We start from the raw sequence: 25,532 nt of genomic DNA on the forward strand, positions 1-25,532 counted from the left end.
TTCTCAACTATCAGACACTACTACAAGAGCTGAACATATATTTTGTAATTAAAGCAGGAACAACAAGCAGGACAATACATCTTTTTTCTCCTGCCACCCTGGGGGCACTTGGCGCACAATCAATCCATGCCTGCAGGTTGCCTGCTGAAATAGCAGCTCTGTACCCGACATCCAAGCCTCTGATCCTGAAGTGACCAGAGTAGCATGAGGCCTCTCCTCTAGGGCAAACTTCACGCTACTGCTCCCAGGGCCTTACTAAGGGAAGGCAGCCATAAAACCTTTCAGGCTTGCTGGAACATGGAGGGGAAAAAAATATCATTGCAATGTCAGCAGGTAGCTGCCTTTCATTCCAGGTTACCTGACACCTCAACCAGTATGTCATTGCTTCTGTTCACAGGGTCGTGTCTCATGTCATTAGCTGATACCCTACAACATTTATGGAGGGGAAGAGGCTGTATTGCCTCTTGAAGTTGAGGAAGGTTACACAAGCACATTATCCTTGTGTGCAGTTTGCTTAGATCTTTGGACAGACCTAACACAGCAGGAAATCAGCACTTAAGAGACAATTGTTTCATGGTAGATTTCTCCTACAGCTCACAGCCATATGGAATTGCTTTTAAAGGCCTAAACCAGCCCTCCTGCTCAGACTAGCAACTCACTGCCTCTCCACACACTTGGACCCACGCCCTAGTTCCGCCTAAAGCCTTGCATGCCTGTCCTCCCCTTCCACCCTAACAACACATACAAGAAAGCAGTACATTCACCTGGGTTGAATCTGAGTTGCTACAAGCACAGGAGGCTGTATGCTTCCAAAGAGATCTCTTCAGTATCATTGTAGTAACAACACATCCTATGACACCTCAAAATCTGGTTGTTGCCCTGGTCTTCAAGAAGACTTCTTCCACCTTCTTGAACCATACAATTGCTGGTCTTCTGGTAGTCAGGGACTATTGGGGTACACAGCCTCCTCCTACTGCTGCAAGGTTATCCAGCCACCAAAGATATCAGCCCTCTCACGACAGATTGAAAATTATTATTTCCTTGCAGCCTAAGGTGCCACCATATTGGAACACCTGGGAAGCCAAAGAGACCTTGCCACCATTGGGTAGAAAAGCAGTCAGAAGAGAGAGACAGTAAAAGAAATTGGAGCAACAGAAAGTACAACAGAAAGAATAGAAAAGATATTGAAGAAAATATTGGGCACATTGTGGAACGATAGAGTAACAGACTTCAGTGTGACTCCTGACAGTGTCAGGAGTGCAGGTACCAGTTTGACTTTACATCAGCATAGGAAGCACTTCAGTGTCACACAAGCTCTACATATTTTGATTACATTCTATCTACTAGTGCACCCATATGTCACTCATCCTTGCCGGGGGACTTCAATCATATGGTCCCCTCAGTAGATTGGATCACTGCCACCACAGGCATACACTAGGAACAAATTTCTTTTGCATGAAACTAAACCAAAAGGTCTAATTTGCATACAACAGCATGAACTCCGCAATCCAAACCAGTACATGAGGAAAATCAGGAGGATTCACTTAAAAAAAAAACCAACAAACAAACAAAAAACCAAACACCAAAACCAGCCCATATTTGCTCCAAACTAACACAGTGGTGTAGAAACAACTTTTCAAGAGCATCTCATTGTAGACAACTAGTGGAACCTGGCTGACTATCAAGCGATTCCCTCAAATCGGGTCTAAACTCTACAAATCTTTTCAACAGTATATGCTTGTGATACCAAGCCCACGGGTGGAACAGAGGACGAACTGCTTAATTAAAAGCAACATGAATTATGTAGTATTTGGGTAGATAAGATATTCATATCTAATGCCAGCCCTATTTGGATAGCATCTCCCAACTAGCTCTCCACACATAAGCCAGAACCATTTTTTTTTTTCCTTATGTAGTTATGTCGCTTTATACCAGAGCTAAACATTTTTTCTTACATATTTTCCACCAGTACTCCTCCAATCACTGGAAATTTATACAAAGAATCCCACCTTACTTGGTTAGACCTGGGAACAGAAGATTCCAGGGCGTGGAAGAAACCTGGAAACCTTTGCTTAAGACAAAGCCTAACTTTTCTATGCTTTTCATGTCGGCCCTGATTCTTTCCTTCCTTCAGAATGCTCAGATAATTTTAAAAGACCTCATGAAGTCTGCCAAATGGAAGGGAAATAAATTTGTATGTCTGATATAAGCCTAGTTTCAATGCAGCAAGATCCGAGTTGTTATGAAGCCATGCACTATGGATATATTTCAGTACCGATCAAGGGATAAGGTTTCCACATCAGACAAGTGCAGGAAAAACATACACTAAAACGCCAGTTCTGCAGTAATAGCTTTTTGTCCACTGGCCTTCGACCACTAGATGGCATGTGCACACTAGACCAATTCTAACACGAAGAAAGTTATGTCAACTGGATTGTTTGTTTTTTTCATTAGGTAACTGTGTTAAGTTCTTGTATAGCATTAGTATAAACAAGACAGACCAAGGAAAAGAGTATGTCTTCTTACTCTAGGTGGCAATGCCAAGGCAAAAGCCTCTAAGACTAGCATGTCAGTTTGTTGTTGTACCTTTAGGTGAGAACCTTGAGTAGGAAAGAATTAAAGCAAACTGTTCCTCATCACCACTTCAACAAAATGAGGCCTTAAGTCTTACAGCTCTTCCTCTTACAGCTCATTCCAGCATTCTGGAAATTAGATGCAATTAAGATGCAGTTCAGATGCCCATTTAAATGTAATTCTCATAACACATTCCTTCTCCCAGCATTTCACAGAAATGATACATATTCTGTCTTTGTGGAAGATGCAAGAAGCCACTCAGGAATAGTAACCTGAAATATAAACATAAAATATTCTGGGGTAGCTAGTGGAAAATGACTAAGTTATACGTGCCCAGAAATTCACCAAGACAATGAGGGACTTACGAAAGGAACTGTAGAAACGCTGCTAGGAAGTAGCCAGAGGGAACAATGTGAAATACTTGTAATTATTTTTACATTACATTTATTGGGACTTCAAAGCAATGGAGAAAAACATCACACTGGAATGTATTTATTCTCCAAGGGTGTCTTCTGCATTCATCAATGTTGCACATTCCTCTACTTCATGTCATGAGCTGCACCAGTTTGTCTGCAAGATACCAGTTTTTTTTTTTTTTCTGGCTAAGCCTTTTCAATACTTAATTGGATCCATCTATGGCATTCTCTCTTGCACCCTGAAGATCCAAACCTTTAAAGCAACACAAGCGGGTAGAACTCTCTACCAAGGTGAAAATCAGTAAAAATTATTTTGCTCTCTGCAAATATAATTTACTATTTTTGAATATCAGCTGTCTGTAAGAGTAGAAAAACTAATTCCACCTATTTGCTTCACTTTCTCCATTTAACAGTAACTCAGGTTAAGTTAAAACACTGAAAATTAACATCTGGGCACACCTAGCCTATTTCAAGAAGATTTTTCAAGTGGTCCTTGTTTCTAGAGCTCTGCCTGGGAGCTTTTCCTCATGTTTAACATAAAGCTTACATCTCCACCTGAAGTCACAGAATGGATTTTGCCAATCTTTATTAGCAGCTGAATCTAGTTAGCACCTGCTTTCTGATATGGTTGCTTCTAGGACCAAGTCTGCAGTAGGGTAAACAGGAAGCCTGGTGTGCAGATTCTGTTGACTAAGGCAGCAGAACACAGGAAAGGGGCTGTGCTAGGCCACACGCAGTGCATATACTCTGTTTAAAGCTCCACCTGTTCAGACTATTTCAGGCAGCAGTAAGTTTTTCTTGGCAAAGATTACCTACAGCCATGTATTGGCAAGAGCTTGTGGCAAACTTATTTTGAATTATGTTTTTAAATTCTCCTTTCTTGGGACATATAGGTGCAGAGATTAATATGAGTTCAAACAGGACACTGGGAAGCAGAATGAAGTTTTGTCCTTTTTACCAATTAACATGTTGAGGTCATTATTATTTATTTTAACAAGGCACAATAAGATACAGAAAAAAGTAACCAGACAGCTTTGTTGTTTTCCCAACAATGAGGGATACGCAAGGAAGATGCTCAGGCACTACCAGTTCCAGAAATCCATGGAAGATGAGAACCTGGCAGACCCATAAAAACAAAAAGTACCCAAACTTGTGTCTTATCTTGGTAACTTATTTTCTGTGCCAACACTGACTTACTGTCACATGGTTTTCCAGTGTTCAATCCAACATGGCCTGAGGTTCCTTCAGCTTTGATCACCTGATACATGCAGTGAGAAGAATGCTTGGTTATAATCCCATGAGTTGCATTCAGCCACCTGGTAAGATGCTGTCATCAACACCTTCATCAACCTTTGGAGCAAAGCAAGCAAAATCAACGTATGATCCAGGAGGAAAAAAGTATACAGCTGCACTGACAGCAAGCTTGAAAGCTGCTATTGATTATTAGGAGAAGCAAATAGATGACAGCAGACAAAAAAAAATGTCCAGGGCTATGCCTGAATAACCCAAGCCTGGTATTGCTTCATTGATATCTTTTTTTATTGACAAGAATGACTATGTGCATGAACTTCATCGCAACTGTTTTGTATTAAGAAAACCCTACACTGCTCTTAAAAGCATATTAAAGCCCAAGTGGGCTCAGAGACAGAGACATCTGACTGTGCTACAGTTATCTTTGCTCCAACATGAGGAGATACTCTCTCACCCCTGCTTTTTCACCAGTTCATCTGAAGCCAAATATTCACATATATCCTCATGTACATTACAAAGCAGATGGATACCAATCATGAATCAAGTTACAACACAAAACTTCAAAAGCAATACAATATTGAGAGTATCACTTTGCCTCTGCTCTTTGCTAAGCTGTAACGTTACCTGTCAGGTTTGTATAAAGCGTCTTCATCTCCAATAAACCCCACAGCAAGGAAAGTTCCAGAAATACCAGCCATGGATACAACATTGACAGTTTGCCAGGAAGAAATTCAACATCTGGTTGAAGGCTAGGTTTTTACAACTATTATCTACAATAAGCCTCTACAAAGCAGGTACCCTTTTCTGTTAACCTTTGAGATTTACACCAAAGGCCAAGCATTGAATATTTGTGTTTGTCATCAACATATTCTGCAAATTCCAGCTATCCAAACCAGTTCCTCTTGGGTCACCTTCAGTTCAACCATATTTGATAGCAGTACTGCCTTTTACATTTCAATTACTACAGAACAAAAAATGCGTTTGCCAACCCCAAACTAACCACATACAGCTCTACTAATTAAATCTGACAGTACCCACGGTATGATGGCAATATCCTCTTGGACTTATCAAAAGAAAAGCCAGACAGAAAACTTCATATAAGAAATACCTTGCTGCTCATCAACTCCTACTTCAATCACCTTTTGGCAGAAACACAGCAGAGAGGATGTCTATCTTCAAACCACCTTAAAACAGTGTGCAGGCTATTAACAATAAAAGCAAATTCCTTCCACAGATCTGAAGAACTTCCATCAGAGCTACCCAGACAAGTTAAGCACACAGCAACGCACAGCACTGGAATACTGCAAGCTGTGTCATACGTACCTATTTGCTTTTGTCTCAGAGCATACAGTACAAATGCAAACTGTCTTCATAACAGCATTGTGAAGCTTGATGATACCTAGCAGCAGTACGCTTACAGTTAATCACACCAAGTTAGAAGCAAAAAGATTAACTCAGACTTCAGTGGCCACAAGTACTTCTATGTGTCCTGATATAGCAAACTGAATACAATCCACTATTTTAAGACCCATTACAGTGTTTTCAGTGAGCCTATTTCTACAGCGTTTTTTTGGACACAGATTAGATCAGTACAAACAACTCCACCTAAACAGACATAGTGTTCAAGGTATTAGAGCAGCACAATAACCACAACTATATGAAACACTATTTTTCCCCCTCCTTTAAAGCAGCAAGCAATTATTAATATTCCATGCACAGGAAACACTGACCACTATGAAACATACAAAAAGAAAACTGTTGTAAAAAGAATCTCATACCAATCAACACAAAAGAGATCAAAGAAGCACTCCTTGCAGAAATACTTTAAATTAGATTAAAGCAGGTATTTCTCTAGTGTTTGGAAATCACAAAATGCTCGTCAACCAAAAGGGAAAAAGACAAGAGGTTAAGTGCCAAATCATCCCCTGCTATGAAATCAGGAACGGATATTACTGTCACATAAAAGGGGGTGGGGAAGAACATGCAAAAGTATTCCTCAAATGGTGTAATGTTTTATACACCTCTAAACAGCTCGTTTGAGAAACACTCTGTTACTTTCCAGCACACTAACACTGTACTATTTAGCAGTGGTTTTGGCTTTTATGGACAACATGTTTACACGGAAGAAACTCATTAGCAATTAGACCACTAGCAATTTCCATGGAAGTTAATTTTATCTGAGTGTAATTAGATTCAGGTTCCCTTTTCTACCTCTTCCAGAATGAACAATAGTAAAAATACTAAAGACCTATATTAACATTGTAAACATAAGCTGAAGTGGTATGGAGAGCTCTGTTATGTGTATGATGCTCCTAACTTGGTTTTACTATGGAATATCAATTGTATCTGTAGGGATAAGGGTATTAAATAAGGTATTTTTTCTGCAATATAGGACGATGAGGTATGTTAGCAGACGTCCCAACTCCCCAGAAGTCAAGACAGCACTCAAATCATTTGCAAGTCATTGCTGCTATATAAAAATAGCAGTTCTTCAGAATACCACCACCAGATCTGGCTTTCTAGTGCCTTAAAATAAACTAAGAATTTCCTATTTCTTTAGGACACATAAGGAGGCCTGAAGACTTTATTTTCCTTTTGACATAGCATCTGTAATACAAGCGAGTATCTTGGGTACTCACATAACATACAGCTTTACACCTGGACATTTTATGATACAGAAGACATTGTTCCAGAAACTAAGGAAAAAATGGGAAAGTGTTAATCCAGATGTTTGGTAACATGATGCTTCTATAATAGAGTCTGGCACTTGGTAAAACCCAGTGTTTTCAAAACTTGTAAAACTACACCTCAAGTAAGCAATGACTTAGAGCAGAAGTTACCCCATCAAGGCTTACAGAACAGATTTCATCAATTATCTTGTCACAAACAGAAGTTACTCTCACACAGCTCTCATCACTGACTTTTGAGAACGTGTCTTTGAGCATTATTAGAAGAAATCTACTTCTACATTGTATTCTATGTATTAAAACTCTGGTGCTTGCTTCAAGGTGGGGGTCCAATATAAATCAGTAACAAATATGTATGCTGCAAGTTGTTTGTTGTTATTTTTTTTTTTTTAAACAAACTATGCAGTTCTTGAGTAATAGTAAGGTATGTTAAAATAACAAGTCAGACTTCATTCAAATGAATTAGACAACTTTTACTAAATGAAAAAACCTACATTTAAAATATGCATTTAAAACAAAATGGAATTAGAAAAGAGACTTAAATCCATTTTTAAAGAACTCACTCACTGTGTCAGAAATCAATATATCTCTTGCATTATATAATGTGCCAGTTCATAAAACGTAAGTTACCAGAATCCTCAATTTAACAATTTCAAAGACAATACTGAAGTCAAGAGTTTTACATCTACTGATGCACATTTAGAATGGTATAAATCTGAAGCCTTCCCCCAAAGAATCTTACAAGTTTGAGAATATTCAATAAACGTTTTTGTAGCTATATCCAATAAGTATTGCATCCTAAAGCATCACAAATCTGTGCCTTCTATTTACCCTACTATAAATTCTGTATCTTCTCTGTATCTTGCCATTTGCCAATGTTAACTCTTTTAAGAAAAGAGGAGAACTGAAAAGAAATACTGCATAACTCTTGATCATGTACAGAAATTATTGCTACTATAGTACACTACAAAGCAGAAGTCTATACAATAGTATATGAAATTTGATCATGAAAATCCAAAGGATATAATCTTTAGTGACTGACATAAGCCTTATAATCATGTTGGACAATCCTATAGCATTTTCAGCTCACCGCTCGTTAGCTAGTCCATTGATGAACATCCATTTAAACACACCTTCTTATGAAAAAGAATGTCAGCTTTCAAAGGCTTAGCAAATAAGGATCTTCATGTTCTGTGGAACTACGCAAGATGAATTTTGATGCAGGTAGGGAGATACCTGGAAGCTAAGCATGCCAAAGGTGTTTCATGCTAATAAAACTAAAGCCAAGGTACCACATAATCAAGTTACCAACTAATAGGCAATACCATTTTTGTCCTATCTAAGTTAAATGAAGTGCCATAGCACAGTGTAACATCAATAATTTAAAATAGTGTAGTGCACAAATTCATTGTGTGGCAGTTTAAGTTAAAATGTCAAGACAGGTTTTTCTGTCTCAATTTATGTTGGCTGTCAAGCTGTCCAGTCTGGGCATTTTGGACTTAAGTTTGCCTTTCAATAACTACCGTACTATGAACTTTGCATTATAATGGGGCACACATTTGGGCGGAATTATTAAGAACAACAGGGGGCTTGGGGGAGGATAAGAGATCAATGGCTGTTCTAAAAAGCCCCTTCCTTATTTCAATTTCAAAGAGAGCCGGGAAATAAGACTTGATACCATATTCGCATCATTCTAGCTACAAAATAACCAAAGTAAAAGCAATCAAGCAACAATAAGACCACATTACACAAATGGAACATCATGCTCTCATCTGGTTTAACTATTACATCAAGTTTTAACTGGGATGCTGGTCAACTTTAAAAACTGTGGTAAATGTGAATATGTAGTTGCAATAGTTTTTTCCTAATATTTTTTTATTCTATGCTGGATATTAGAACTTGGAGCTATACTTGTTACAATACAGTGTCGCACATCTTTCTACTAGAAAAAATTAATAAAGATCCTTTACCCGTCTCTTTAAGTTAAACGTGTGACATCATAAAGGGTGTCAAATGGCTGGATGGTTTTACAGTGCACACTTATTATATACTGTAATATGGAGTTTTGTCCTTGACAGATCTGATGGTGTTTCTACATTATTCCTTTCTTCACCTCTTCTTCGGTGGATTAGCTGTGCGAGGTGGAGTGACTGGGCGCCCAGAATTCAGTCCACCATACTGGTACTTGGCTTTCTTTTCAGATGGTTTCAATATCTTAGACAAAATAAAGAAGTTCTTTTTAGTCAGTGACAACTAAGAACATTTTAAATACTGTTAAGCCAATATGAAATCTCATTCAGCAGGAACAGGAGAGGTGAGGGTGGGAAGGACATCACATCACAATCCTACAAATAACAATAACACTACTTCTAAATCCTTCTAGTTCTACTACTATGTTGAGGTGGGAAGGGGAAAGAAAAGGGGCTGAAAACACATCCAGGAAGGAGTAAAGATTAAAATCTGATCAGAGTAACCACACTAAAAGGGTCTCAATAATCCATTAGTCTGCATAATTAGGTACTCTGATCACCAGGTATGACTAGAAAGTATCACCCGATTAAACTTTGAAAGGAGCACCTGAATAGAGGGAATAACTTAATATGCAGAAGTTTGGAAAACAGCAAATCCCACACGGTTCTCTGGAGAACAGCTGGTTTGTAGTTCTAACTGTCCGCAAACACCAGCCTGCTCTGCAGTCCTTTCTGTAGCTCAAGTATATTACCCTAGACTAACCACAAACAGACTAATTCAGTCTATGTAGCCCAAAACCTGAAGCAATATATCATACCTGAAAGGAACACATCAGAGTTTCATCCACGCTCATCATTCCCCCGGCATTGTCAAACTCTCCACAATAATTTGGAGCTGAGAATAGGGTGACCAACTGCCGTTTAGCAAAGAATTCATATCCATCTTCAACCACCTGTCAACATCAGAGAAATCAATACAGCTCACATAAAAGACAAATTTTGAAAAGGAACCACTCTTGAGGCAAACAGGACTTATATTAAAGAGAGGACAAGAAATCATCAAAAATGTATTTTATGTCTTGGCTTTCAGACAGGACAAGTTCAGTCATTTCGTCTTATCTGGACACTGAATGCCAAATTGGGTAGCTTAACTTCCAATGTTAAATATGCATTGACTGTTCAATATTTTCATACTTCAAGTCCAATTACGTACTGCGAGTTTAAAGATGCCCAAGATTTTATGGTTTATACACATAATTTGTATGCTTGATCTATTAGTTCAGAGCACACAAGGTTTGGATATCATCTTCACTGCAGCCATAACCGTTCAGTTTAAGTCACACTGGTGTTGATCATACAGATCTCAAGTGTAGGCTTTTTAATAATTTTAATGCTCTAAAAACAAAGTGGTTCTGCCATATTTCTTCTGAGACCATTATCTATCTTTAAAATAGTGCAAGTAGTATGATGCATCAGCAAAGGATGTTCCTTCTTCCCCACAACAGAAGTCTCACATTATAGTGTAGTGAAACTAGTGCACCGACTACTCACTTTGATCTAATCACCATGGTCTTTTAAAAAAATGTCATACCTCTTTTATAAAGAACTGAAGTGACTACATGAATACAGGAAATTGGTACCAGTCTTGATCAGCAGTTAAGAAATCTTAATGCCCGTTCCACACACTGACTAATCTTCTTTAATGTTTTAAGCAGTAAAATTGCAAGAAAAATATTTGTGTTCTGATATTATACCCCAACAGTGAGACAGAATAAAAAGCCTGTTTGTTTCACAGCAGGAGAGAGTTTTTAAAATTGACTAAGTAATGAAACTGAAACATTATACAGGAAACTGAAACCTAATGTCCACCTAATTAGGACACTTGCTTAAAGTAACTTAAGAAAAACTGAAAAAAGTGTACTTAAAAGATTGATGATGCCAAAAATAACTTCACTTTCTGCACATTTCAGTAAGTCAATCTACGCCAAAGTACTCCAGATAACTGAACTAAAGTGAAAGCAATGGTGAAAGCTTTTACGTACAGACTTGTTTGTAGAAACATTCAAAATGCATTTAATGCTTCCAAGAAGAGAAGCAGGGATAGCTTAAGCCACCACTACCAGAGAACTGACTACTACTGAAATGGAAGAACTGTGAAACTTCAGTGTAAATGTCAAATTCAAGTCACTTTGTGACTTTAAACCTGGACACTTTACTTCTAATGTTCATAAACAACAGTAAACAGACAATACAAAAAGGAAGAGATCAGTGGGGAAATCTAGTGTTAGTAGTTTACTTCACTGACTTTAGACACTCAGCTCAATATGAGTCAATAGCAGGACACAGCCTGGTAGTCCCTTTATTAGGAAGATCTTTCTTTCCTAAAAGTAACACAATGAAAAATAATTTTCAAATATATCATACAGATAAGCAGCAACAAAGAGGCAGAAAGTCTAGAATGAGAGGGTTTAAGAAGCAACAGCAGCATAATTCATACCTGGTGGGCTCGACAGATCAAATCCAGATCATGACGATTCAGAAATTTACTGACGACATCAGCACCAAAAGTGAAAGAGACCCCACGATCATTTTCACCCCAACCTTGCACATCTTTGTCTGGGTCAGACCACAGCAGGTCACACAGCAAGCCTTTGAAAGACAATGCAAGCAAAGATGCTAGACTTAGGAGGTATCATTCTACAGTGTAAAATAGTTTTATTGTAATTACCAGAGCAGCTCTCAAAGAAAATAAGCCTTAGTAACAAAACCAGCAATACTTAAACTTAACTCAGACAAAAGATACAGCCTGTGTATGTCTGGAGATTTTTTTACTATCAAGGTACCTACTGATAGTACCTTGAAATGAAATAATTCAGAGCCAGTTTTCTGAAATAATATTTAATTTAATATTCAGCATGTTTACAGTGAGCATTTGAGGAGTTTAAAAATACTGCAGCGGGTGCATTTTAAAAGACAACCATCAATTCCATAGCTCACCAAGAAAACTTAGTTTGAAAGCTGCAGTAAATTTTAAAAATCCTATGCAAGACCAGTCATAAATACAGCAAATAAGCTTGTACCACAACCTTCTGAACACAGGACAGCTTTGATTCCTACCTTTCTTACCATATGGGAAGAGCCTTACAAATCAAAATTTAACATGGCAATATTCTGATACATTGTTTCAGGTAGCACTTTCAGTTTGCTTGGACTACTGTTTACTTTTCAAAAGGCCTTGTGCAACCAGTCTGGAATCTAAATTAGAACAATAAACCACTCTGTCATTTTAGCTCTAGTCAAGACCTTTTTTCTGCTGCCAACAAAAGTCAGCTAACTCTGGAGTTAAAACTGGGTAAAAAAAAAAAAAAAAAGTTATCTAGATCAACTGCAATGCCTTTAGACAATAGAACTTTCAAAGCATTTTCACATGAGAAAGAACCAGGCCAAGGCCAATTCAACTACAACACAATCAAAAAGCCCTCAAAACGTATTTCATAGTTTTCCATGAAATTGTACTTTCTTTACCTGTGATGACTAACCCTTAAGCATTTAAATGCTTGAGAATAATTTTCACAATCTGAAAAAGATGTCAGCAGGCTCCTTTATCTGGCACTCTGAAGTTTGATTTACAATTACATCTGGTTATTTGCTAAACAAAATATTGAAGACACTATTTCTTAATTAAGAGATCCTTCAAATTGTAATCAAGCAAAACGAATGTCTGAAACCTATTGTGTAATTAGATCATTTTGTATTTACATACAGCTATCAAATGGTCTTTGGTGCCAGTCACAGTTCCTCTTTAGCAGAGACTAAGATTTTATTTGCTTTTAGAAGATACAGAATAGAGCAAGTACAACTGCATTTTAGATAAAATAGCTATTTAGAAATAAACTACTGAATACAGACAGCATATGACAAAAACTTAAGTTGACTGAAATTTAGTCCTATACCGAATAACATGTTTTTCGAAACAGAATAGTTGTACTGCAGTCCCTAATGGTTTCTCATCATGGATTTCCAACAAGTGACAGAAGCTGCTCATCTCAGGTGCTTAAGAATCACTTCCTCTTCTATTCTCTCCCCAGAATCAAGTAATCCTTAGGGTTCTACACAGCAACAGGCAAATCTGGCCTGTAACTTTAACGGTGGTGTAACAGAACCCCGCAACAAGTTTGTCTAAACTACGTTGCCCAAGTAGGCTTATATTTTAACATGCAACATCTACCATTAAAATAGCTTAGGTTAACCAGGAACATACTGCAACACAGCTGATATAAGACATTAAAGATTACACAAAAGAGGGAGTTACAATTTCCTAATAAGCAAATGGTTGTCAATGCTGACCAAAATATATCATTGGCCTCACAAAATGCACATACTTTAACAGTTACCAGAGGCAAGTGATTTAAGTTGGAATACAGAGTCAGATTTGAGCCAACAGCTTCCAAACCCCATAAAAATGCCACTAAAATAAGAGGTCTTTATATTGCAGTTGAGGTTGAAAAGGGTTTTTTTCATCAGGCTATAAGAAACTGTCATCATGATCTAATCTCAGCACAAGCAACTCAAACATCTACCAAACATTTCTGTATCAACACAAACATTCACCAAGTTGCATCCCTCTGCAAAGGGATAGCTTTTAAGGACTTTTAACTTTCACAGAAGTGAGACCACTTCAGTTTATTTTTCATTTTTCCACAAGATTTGCTTCAATTCTGTAATATTGGTTGCCTTAAGTAGGTCCAAAAGGCCAAGACCTTCTATGTCAATGTACCATATGTACACATGCCTCTGATGGGACATTTCATTTTACCTCTTCTAGCAAACATCCAGCTATTGCTTCTGAAAGCAAAATTAAGGCTGCAAACCACTCTGTAGATCAAAAGCCTTTTTTTTTAAAAAAAAAAGTCTATACTTATTTTTAGGAGGTACTAAGAATAGGTATGATTTCAGTGGAGTGTCCATGGAAACCAGAATTACATTCTGCAAGGGCATTCCTGAAGTGGGGGTGGCTCAAGCAGTAGTATTACCCCGTTGAATAGAACTACCTTTTCTGAGAGCTCTGATAAATGCAAAGATTGACTCGTTTGTACTGACATTTATTTGGTTATGCATTGAGTGAATTATAAGTAGCATAATTATACTACAGAAACACTCATTTACCAGTCTAGCAATGCTTCTCAGTGTCAAATACGTATAGACCAGCTTAGTCCCTGAATTACTCCTATGCACCAGCACTGAGGAACATTACAGAAGTAGAATTCTTCTATTCCAAGGTTTTGTAATTGTAATTTGTGTTTCAAAAAAAGGTTCAGATGTGATATCACCTCTGAAAGCTATTTTCAGACCACTGTTGAAAATCCACACTTTAAAAAAATCTCATTGTACTGTTTGACATTCTTTTCAATCCACTAGTAACAAAATCTGGAATAAATGGGACACCAAGGAAGATGATTCAGCCATTCAAAAGAATATTGTACAGAAAGCACTGGCAATTTTCATCCAACATCTATATACAAAGTATTAATGTATTAGAAAAAAGTTTCAGGACTAGCACGTTCATACAAGCCATTGAAATCCCAACTGCAGTAAAGTAGAAGCTGTACTTTACAAATATAAAGAGGAAGGAGACATGGCCCGAAGTACAGAGAAGCCCAAATAGTTTAAATAATACTCAGCAAGCTTTAAACAGTTGTGTTCTTTGATATACCAAAAGATTTGGGTGTGCCTAACCAAGGCAAGCAAAAGAACTGTTTAGTTTCATTTGATCTTTCACTAGACTGTTTGTTTTAAGGCAAATTTGTGGATAATGTATCATACTCTTACGACAAGCAATAACAACACGGGCAGTTGCCTCTAACATATCAGGTAACCAAGCCATCGTGAGGAACAAGACTCACGCTCTACACACATGTCAAGGAATACCGTACTGTAAACAGAGACTGTGTTAAGTCACTGCATTGCCTGTACAGAAATTAAACCTGTTTCATCATTAAGATCTATTTACAGTAAATTCCATGTCACTCACCTGTGTCAGGAACATCTGTGGGTCTCATAATCCTCCGGATCTGCTCCATTGACTGAAGATCTGGAGACAGGCCTGTAAGTACAAGAAAACAAGTGACTTATCTACGCATTTTACCTGTAAAAAGGGTTCCACAGAACACACAATTAGAGGTTCACAGTCATACAGCATCCATTGTTTCCACTGCAATATAAACAAAAGACAGTTTGCTATAAGACAATAAAGTTCCTTAACAGAAGGACAGAGAATAATGCAAGTTAAATTAGCAAGGGGTTTTAATTTTTTTCCTGCCATCCTTTTAGCCACACAGCACAGAACTCTACAGTGAAGTATGTTCTCTTAAACAACTTACTGGAGAGAACCAGTGAAGGATAGCATTCCCACTATCTAACAATTAAACTGGGTGCAGATGACCTTCTTTACAACCGCCTTACCTTATAAAAGCTAAAGGAAAATCCCCTACCCAGCTTTAAAAGGCCACAAGCCAAAGTAGTCTGCAGGTGTGACTGGAATCGTAAGTCACACGACTGTATTTCAGTGTTTTACCACACATCAGCTGAGCAGCAGTCACTGGATGCTGTACACAAATACTAGACTGTTCAACTGCCAAAAGATAAGGAGCATGGAGGTGGTCGCCTACTATAGCTGAGCTGCTTAGTCATTTATAAAACCATTGTACCCTGATTACTCAAAAAATCATTTGTCACAAAAACACAGCTCTTTCTGTATAGTTTTGCCATATTAACATGTAATTACAGCCAAAGCATGGGATTCCAAAGCCACCCTTTGACAGTTTAAGTACACACTCTAGGGCTTTTCTACTCAAGGCATACAGGTATGAAAGAGCCTACTAGATGCTCTAGCACCTTAACATGTCCTTAAATAAAGGTCCTGAAGTGACTTAAATGACTAAGATTACTTAAGTAAAGTTGCAAATAGTACACAAAGACCTAATTTGTGATGAAACATATTTCATATTAACAAGCCATATCCATTTGACTCAGCCCAGAACTTTGAACATGATAGAAGAAAACCCGTTGTTGGAAAGGAGTCACTGCATAAAACAATTTCAGCTGATTACCAGTTTGCACAGTGACAATGTACGTGTTACAGGAACAACTCCAATGCATTTGATAAAGACTTGAGGAACTTTTCTTCAAGTATTAAGATTTTTAGATTGTGTTGAAGCAGTCTTACGATAAAAGCCTTCTAATCTCACCAGCTTGCTAAAGCTGTCTTCATACTACCTTGAGGTTGTGAAGGATGGCAGAAATCTTACATTAAATAGCATATCACAAGAGTTATTTAAGTCAAGCCTACTTACACAACAATACAGGGATACTAATATAAATTCAAGTACATAATCAGCTTTTAAATTTTGACCAACCTGCCACTTCCCCTTCCCCCAATCTGATCCATTTTCATGCAGATACACATTAGCACAAAGGCATGTGGATTTTATTCAGGACGGCACCCCAAGCTAGTAATGGACAATCTCAGTGAAATAAGCACAACCAGTTTGTGACCTTCACTGAGGTTACTGCTCTCAGCATTTCAGGTTGCACCCAAAATATGAAGTTCTTTAAAAGAAAATTGTTACTACAAACCATGTCTCAACCCTGTAGCTGTTAATTTTTGTGCTATTTTACACCACCCCACAGAAGTGCCCGCATGTTTGTAGCCTTCTTTGTAACCACCCAAGAGGTCTTTCTTTTCCCAAATATCTTCTTAACTCCCCCTGCACAAAAAGGAATCGCTAACGTCTCAAACTCGGAACTACAGACACAAGTTGTGCATGATCAGCATCAAATGAAGGAAATAAGAAAGCAAACACAGGCTACTAGAGCTCACTGTCAAGCTGCTGGCACTACAGTGATTGCTGCAACCTACTGTGTACTGAAAGAAAACAGAAAAGTACACAATTGAATTAAGCTGTCTTGACACATAATGACAGCTAAGCAGAGAAAAAGTATCTTTCAGTATACTGTATCTTCTTGAAGCATAAGAGCACCCCTTCCTTAAGGGAAAACAAAAAATGAATTGTCATTACTCCTGGCAGCCTCATCAAATCCAGGCTCTAGATTTCAACCACTCCCTGGTCAGATGGAATGGGTAAAGTAAGAGTGACGATTACTTATTTTTCTAGTGTAATCTGGGAATCTCTTCAGGTCTCTCTAGATACTATGTAAGATTATCAAGTAGACTTCATCTTCAATATACATTTCATTGTCACTAATGTCACAGGAAAAATTCCAGAGCTTGAAAATACTATATAAATCCAGTATTCTACTAAACTGAGTCCCACCTCAGAGCTTAAATCCAATGTGATAAGAAAAATCAACATGACACTACAACACAGACTTAATTTATAGGAACTTGAAAGTAATCACATAAGGTCTCTAAAGATTAGAGAGTGGTGTCATAGATAAGACAATACTGTACAGAATACAAAGCTGAACAAAATGGAGAAATCTGGAATGGTCATGGAATAAGCTTTAATGAAGCAAGATAAAGAGCGAAGTCAGAAGCAAGTTGAGAGGACAACCTTAAGAAAAAGCGAAAATATGACTTGTAGGAGCAATTTGAAAAGACAGGGAAGAGAGAGAGAGGTGATAGGAAGGATACAATGAAAAATCCTTTCATCAGCACAAACATTTGGAGACAGGGATGGCAGGAGAGATTTGATTTATATTGTGAGATAGAGTACTCAAACCAGCAGATGCCCAGAAAAGTCTAGGTAAAAAAGCTGAGTCAGGATTTTAAGCTATTGTAGACAGCCTACTGGGGTAAGTTAGGTGCCTTTTGTTTTACTATGTTATGCGGTTTTGCAAAGTTTTATTATATATCCCAGAGGACAATATTTTTAAAATAAACTATGCAAAAATGCGCAATATAGTAAAAAAGGCACCTACCTTACATCTACATGCTAGCTTCAACCTCCAGCAGAGTTGAATGGTTTGTGTTGCTGCCTCAGTGTTTATTATAGTAGTAACATCATGAAAAGGCGTGGACAGTCCATGACTTCATAGGATCTGGAATGCAGTTTGGATAGGATTGGAGAAGAGTGGAAAAAGGGCAAAACTTATGTGCTGAATGTCCACTTTCATTTATTAGGAGCACACAGCGCATTTAGTAATCTTTTCACTTTATTTCACAGTGGCAGATCAGCTGTGAGTAACAGTAGTTTCAGTTACAGATGAAGTCTGTACAAGTTTAAGGGACAATCAGCATTCAATGAAGTAAATACTGCTTTTCATAAGAGGATCCTTAAAGTACACTATCCACAAAATAAAAGTTTTCCTACTTGATTAAACAAGAGGTTAATCCCCCCAAATACATTTATAATAAAGATATTTTTTTTCTTCAAAAATAGCTTTCTAGGCTTCTTCCTCATAACTCACGTCTCAAATGCATATACACAAAAAGCTATCAGTTTTGTCATAGAATATAGCATTCTACCTGCTAAGCTTCCTTGATTACCTTCTACCACCAGCTAAGCTTAATTGTTTGCCTGAAACACCACAGTATTTTGTCACCATTCATTCTCTATTGCTTCCCAAATAAAAGAAAATCCAAAAAAGTATAAGGATAGTAAAAGATTAATTCCTTCACCAGCTTTTTTGGAAAGAAATTTATTACATGGTTTTAGCCACTGATAATTAGCTACCACAGTGCAAAAGTGATTTTGTATCTCTCATTCTTAGAACTATGAGACCTAGCTCTTAAGATAGGTACCAGTTCTTAAAAAAAGAATAAAAAGCCACCACATCACACTGACTGAGAACAAGATTAAGGATGACCTGTGAGAAAACAAGTACTTTCTTTAACATGTCAATGCTACCTGGAGATTGGGAGACTCAACTGTCTATCATTGCATTAATTCTGTATTTACAGACATATGATAATACCTCAGAGCATATTATGCATAACACTTTGATAGCTTATACTAGCAAGCACTGAAGGCAGAAGTTTCAATATAAGATGAAAGAAGAGCCAGGATCATTTTTACAGCACATTCCATATAGGCAGGGCTCTTGCAGAGATACCTGCAGAGATAATAAAGACAGGATGGCAGCCATCAGTGCAACCTCATAGTCTGGAAGAGTCTGCTCAGAAATTTTGGGTGCACGCCATTTCCAATTCCAAATGGAGCTGTTCCGTCAAACTAGAGGTTTCTGCGGTGCTCTCACTTCCACTGATCTCTAATTATCTCACTGACAATGCAGGTGAGACACCTACCAGACCATCTCTGGATCACTCAGTGCAAGGCATCAAGTTGCTTAAAGGAGGTAGTTGCAAAGACAACTGCAAAAAGGCAGAATGGCTCTTACTACAAGTAATTTGAAATTGTTGTCAATTGTTTGACTCCGCAAGGTCCCAAAAACCTGTAAGCATCATTGCCTGTAAAAACATGGGGAATCTCCTTCTACAAAGAAGAGCACCCAAGTAAGTTCCAATATTCAGAGAAGTCACAAGCCTCAGTCAGATCAATACAAAACACTTTTTTCACTACAAGAGCAGGGTAGCACTGGGACAGGTGCCCACAGAAAATAGATTTTCTAATAGCAAAGGTTTTATGAAGTTAGAGCAAGCCATGGCTGGCCTGCTGTAATGCTAACAAATGTCTTCAAGCAGCAGGCTTGAATATGAGACCTTCAGAGGTCTCATACAACATCATATGGTTTCACCAACATCTTATGAAATGAGCTAAAAAGGCCAAGACTATAGAGCTGGGGTTACTTGTGAAAGTTACTCTTTCACTTCACTGCTAAGGCTGCACTGATAGATGGTAACAGCAACAAGTCATGTGGCAAATTAGGCAAAGATTCTAGCATTCGGTATCCTTCAGAGAGGGACATATTGATGAGAATGCCTACAGATGCACTTGCCCCTCAGGCACAGACAGCCATGTGTATCAGGGAAGAACACCACCTCTCTGCCGACAGGTACACCAGAAAGCACAAGGCATAACCGCGACCTTTGCAGACAATACAAGGTTAAACATCTCCAGCTAAATATCAGGTATGCACATCCACACTCCATTTAGTACAGCATTAACCCAAAGATCAGTCTAGACACAGCCTTTAAAAAGCATTCATAAGCTTACCTCCATGACAACAGAAGATCTTCTCATCCACAATGGCTGCAATAGGCAGACAGTTAAAACAGTCTGTGAAGGTCTTCCACAGCTTAATGTTAAATCTCCGCTTGCCTACAAGAACAGTGTGCAACATTAGGAAGGGAAGGCTGTTTTCTTAAAGCCAACCTGCAATAGATATCACAACCTGACTAAAAATGTTAGCAAACTGTCTTCACAGAGCTTTATTTCTGTTAGCTTACCTAGGTTTCAAACTCCTGCAACAGTGTTTCAAGGACAGAATAATAAATAATTCTCCAGAGTGACTTTAACCTCAGTTTGAAATGTACTTTTAGAAAGCTTCAAAGCAGGTTCACAGAATATTGAAATCCTTGCAGTACGAGCATCACTACTAGAAATGTCTCCAAAACACCATATTAGTCTGTTACAGTCTTTCAAAGGAAACAGGTTTTGCTTACATTCATCATAGAATCCGTAGATCCGATTGATGCTAGCACACTCATGATTTCCTCTTAAGAGAAAGAAATTTTCCGGGTACTTGATTTTATATGCCAGTAATAGGCAAATTGTTTCCAGAGATTGTTTGCCTCTGTCTACATAATCTCCAAGGAAAAGATAATTTGCTTCCGGTGGGAATCCTCCATATTCAAATAATCGAAGCAAGTCTGTATACTGACCATGAATATCACCTGAATAAGAAAATATTTACCAAGGATTAGTGCAACAACATAAAGAGTACAGAAATCAAGCACTTCAGTCAGCTAATCACTTTTTATTAATTATCTTAAGAAAAGCATTAACATTTCCTTTAAAAACAGACTGGCAATAGGTATTAGAAAGGTGAGAAAGTTTAATAGTACAAACTTAAGTACTCACTAAATATATATAACCCACACTATTTGCAGAACTGCTATGTCAGTTATGAAGTCAATTTGAAAACCAAAAGCTAAAGAATTCTTAACATTTAAGCATGAGCTTTCTAAGCAAGCTCTAATTTGTTCAAATTAAAACAAGGTCAGAAAGACAATCTGTAATTGAACAGTTACATAGCCAGGAAGCCAATGAAGAAAAAGTTAAGTCACATTATTTACTGCAAAAACAGATCAGTAAAGAATCTAGATATACTAGAGAAACTGGACATCACGCTGGCAGAGAGCACTTACTTCAAAGGTCAACTGCTTATCCTCCCATAACACTGCTGTACTAAGATTCCCATCCCCCAGCGTTTAGGCAAACTCCTTCTTTGATGCAATTATTCATGTAAAAACAGTACAGAGACTCAAAGACTGGTATCCCTTACAAGATACTCAACCCTGCAGTTATATCTTAGGAAAAATAACTGTCATGGTACCCATCACACTACCAGCTTTAAAATTGAGCAGGCTTTCCATGAAACAGCTCTGTGCGGCAATTACAACATCACATCGTATCATATCAGACTAGCCAAAGCTAATTATGTGAGCTGCCCATAGGTCAAAGAAGATACCAAAGCTGCTCTACAGCAACTTGCAGAATACATGTGATTTATTCCAGATGACTATAGAATTCATTACCAAAGTGACTGAATGCCAAAAAAGCTATGCAAGAATCCTTCAGTACAAGCTGTATGCTGGTTAAATTCAGTACCTCCTGGTCCCTTACACTAAGCATTCCATAAATATATTTTCACTTTTGCTGCTTGTTAAGTGGCAAAATCTCGACTTTGTCAAGCACAGCTATTCTCCAGTAGAGCACTAGCTACTATTGCCTTAAAAAAGCAAAAAACCCAACATAGACATCTCTCTACAATTTCTTCCACCATCTTAAAGAAAAAAGGTTCTCAAACCTGTATGCTCTCCAGTTCAATTCTTAAAGCATACAATGGTAAGAAGAGTACATAGCTATATTCCTCTTTACTCTTTCCATGAGAAATGCAATATTTCTCCTCGGGCAGCATTCTTCCCAAACTATTTACCACTCAGGGATAGGAATCACTTCCCAATTTTCTTCTAATAACAGGGAACATTATCCACTATCCAACTCCAGAAACAATCTGAATTTCACTGGCTAAAATCATTTTCACATAGGTTGCAACAAGAATGATTGCTATTGATATTTACAAATCTTCAGGCCACAACCAGAGGAAAACTCCTCAAGGAGTCATCGCTATGCTGAGTCTAGTACTCCAGAACTGCACTATCAATACACTCCCCAGACTTCACCATCACCAGAATTAACTACCAAGTAAACACACTACAGAAAGAATATTATAATTGTGTTCATTGTCTAGAACTACTTTCAGTTACACACATGAGCCTGAGGGACCAAAGCACTTTAGAGGGTAAAGGAACATTTTATAGAAACAATTTTGTAAAGGGACAGAAGTATTTACTATTCTATTCAAGGCACTTGGCATTTTAAAATACAGCTTCATACGGGCACAAGTTGAATTGAAGTCTACCAGATACAAATCCTTACAGGAAAAACCGCACCTATTTTAAAATGGATGTTTACATAAGAATATCTTTCATCTTACATTAAAACACAGCCATTCAAGATGTAAAAGCTTATTTTGAACTGACTTGATTACAAGACATGACAATCCTATAATGGTTCCTCGGGCATTGCCTAAACACACTAAAATAGTTCAAAGCATTACAGCTGCATATTTTGCTTTTGGTGAAAATGATCATCTTTTTTTCACTTTTATCTAAACGCATCTTTGACAATTGCTCTAACATTAAATTTAGATGCACCTGACACTTCCCGGTGCTATCACAGTGTTTGGAATCCAATTTTAAAATAATAAATGCCTTATTCAACTGTGCATTTTCTACCCTATTACTGTGCACCTAACAGTCCTTTCAACCGTCTTGATTTAAGCAAATGAGAAACTAACTTTGAAGGAGGCTAATTACACTTTACAAACCTTGACTTATGTACAATCTAAATATTTAATTTGAGTTTTCATTTTTTCTTTATCTAGGAATACGTTGAGACTACTGTAATCTTTTCAGTGTAGCATAAACACAATGTGGTAAAGCTGGATTTTACCTTCAACTTTATGTCATTAGGCAAGCTGGTCCGGTTTTTCCTCCCCACCCTACCAAGCAATTAGTCATTTAAAAATTACTTCGCCATTAGTGTTTGGCTTTCTTTTTCTTTTGAAATTGGTAATATCCTCTCTTAATGTAAGAAACATTGCTACATTAGGTCTGCCATGAAGAAGCCTAGGAAGAATCTAATCCATTTTTGCGCATATTATTACTAACAAATTCAAAGACTACTTCAATTTTAATACTATGACGCTTTAAGACCAAGTCAAGAAATTTTATATTTTAAGACTGTATCTACTGTTAATAACTTGAAGGATGATTACAAGCCAGTATTTGCAATAATTTTGTAGCAGTTTTTTTACAAGCTTGCATACCTATTAACAACAGCATACTTTTGAAGAAGTCTAGCATCTTATAAGGGCTTAGAGAGGTAAAGAACACACATTTTAGTTTTATCCATATTTGACAGTAATAACAATGTTTGTTAAAACTTGCTGTAAAGCTCAAGGAATTCATTACATGGTAACTAAGTCTAATTTAACAGTCTGCATCCAATTGTATTTTTTCAAGTGAAAGACTAACAATGCTTTCTTCAACACTTTTTGCAGTATTCAATTTCACAACATGTAAAGATCTTTGTTTTGCTTATGCTTTGAAGAGAGCAACTACAACATTAAACATTTGCTTTTTTTTTTTGGTAAAGCAGCTAACTGCTTTTTGAGCTAGTGAGTGAAAGAGTAGCAGCTCTGTGCAAGCAGTCCGTAGGGAAGTACAAGGGACAGGCTGCAAAATTTGCACTAGACAAGGGCACAAGCAGCTCTTATTGCCAACGGAAGTTGCTCCTAAATAGTACCAGGAGCATCAGCAATCTACCAACTGTTAACTGCCTTTTCTCAATCCAATCTAAACTGAAAGTTACACTTAAGATTGTGAAGACCTCTGTCTAATCTGTATCACCCAAGTCAAGGACACTTGCCTATCTCAGTATCCTTCCAACCCACCTAGCATACAACTAGATTAAAATACCTACATAAAACACATATATATGAAGTTTACATACCACAAATTTTCAGAGGTGCCTCTAGTTCCAGAAGAATAGGCTGGCTAAGAAATATTTCCCGTGATTTTATGCACAAGCCCCGAACTTCTGCTTCAGTCATCTGAACAATCTTCCCAGGACGACATCCTCGTACTGAAATGAGATGTTTAACAATTGAAGGTAACTATCACACAGATACATAGCAATAGGTAAGTGCAGATGAGCTGTATTCGAAATCTATATTTGACAAAAAGCCAGCAGCACATTCCAACATATCTACCAAATGTGTTGGAACTATGTATTCCAATGAATTCTAAAATTAATTTCTGGTACTATAGTAACCTGTGCTTAAAGGTCTGTGTGCATTCCTGTTAAATCAGGTTCTCAGAAAACAACAATTCAAGCCTTGCTTTTGTCCACATTTGGATAAATAGCAACTTCAAAAACTGTTTAAATTAACAATCCCATTATGCTAGAGTATTCACAATAGGCAAAAAAGTCCTGATAATCAAAATCCTGAAAACACTTTCACATTAGCACAAAATTAACTTCTTTAGGACTGTTGAATTCAACAGGACTAGCTAAATACAAAGAAAAAAAACCCCACAGGCACATTTACTCTTTTGGCAGCTGAAATAAGAAACATCACACTAAAAACTATGAAAGTTTGACAAAACCTTCATTCATATATAATGGCTCTTGAGGTATTGGAACCTTTACATCCAAACAAAGACATTCTAATTAGAATGAAACTGAATTCCTAAACCAATAAGTCAGGTACTCAGACCTATATTTAGCACTAAGTTTTCAAAAGCATTCACATGTCATTGCACTGCAACCAACATCCTCCAGCAAGTTTATCTGCAGCTGCTTCTCTCCACAAATATCTATAGGATTCCTCTGTCAGAGGCTTTAATGTTTCTTTAATGACATGGCAAAATAGAACAAATGTGTCTGAACTTTGGCTGATCCAGTTCAGTCTTGCATCTCAGCATAAACCAAACTTCAGAGTTCAAACCACTAAGCCGGAATGTATCAGTGTCTACAACAGGTGAACATCCTGTTCTGCCATCTCCTTTAGATGGAAGCAACATTCGGCATTAAACCACAGCAGTACCTACCACAGAAGGTAGTACAAAACTTTAGCTGTTCAAATCCAAATGCTTTCAAACTCAAATCTTTTCCTTTGATTTCCTCTTCGGTGCTAGAAAACATACTTTACAGAGGAGATCAGTATCATTAGCTACATTGTGCAACGAGGAAAAAAGGATACAAGGGGCAACAGTTTGTCCTAGGTCACCTAGTACTACAGTCCAAAGTCTTAAGCTCAAAAAAGCTCTGGTTATCACTGCATACTTCTCCTAGTGTAACTGCACATCTGACCACTCCAACACTGTGCTATCAGTTTTTATTTTTTATTTTTAATAAATACCA

At 37.5% G+C, this 25,532-nt stretch overlaps 1 protein-coding gene across 2 annotated transcripts in view; it reads right to left on the minus strand.

Moving 5' to 3' along the window:
* Positions 1–3,992: 3,992 nt before the first annotated feature.
* The window catches only part of PPP1CB (protein phosphatase 1 catalytic subunit beta), a 32,494-nt gene continuing 10,954 nt past the window's right edge, over positions 3,993–25,532 (minus strand). The window contains exons 2-9 of one of the 2 annotated variants that reach the window (XR_014268920.1): positions 24,120–24,251; positions 20,483–20,713; positions 20,034–20,138; positions 14,930–15,001; positions 11,396–11,547; positions 9,717–9,851; positions 8,899–9,142; positions 3,993–4,340 (exon numbers count right to left, since the gene is read on the minus strand). Coding sequence is in view for 1 of the 2 variants with exons in the window: in XM_082480265.1 (XP_082336391.1) it covers positions 9,038–9,142; positions 9,717–9,851; positions 11,396–11,547; positions 14,930–15,001; positions 20,034–20,138; positions 20,483–20,713; positions 24,120–24,251 (932 nt within the window). In the remaining variant the exon portion in view is untranslated. Of the gene's footprint in view, positions 4,341–7,380; positions 9,143–9,716; positions 9,852–11,395; positions 11,548–14,929; positions 15,002–20,033; positions 20,139–20,482; positions 20,714–24,119; positions 24,252–25,532 lie in introns of those variants that run through there. The other variant, XM_082480265.1, reaches the window with a different exon arrangement.

This window comes from Vanellus vanellus, assembly GCF_965231255.1.
Source record: "Vanellus vanellus genome assembly, chromosome: 3".
NCBI classification, from domain to species: Eukaryota; Metazoa; Chordata; class Aves; order Charadriiformes; family Charadriidae; genus Vanellus; species Vanellus vanellus.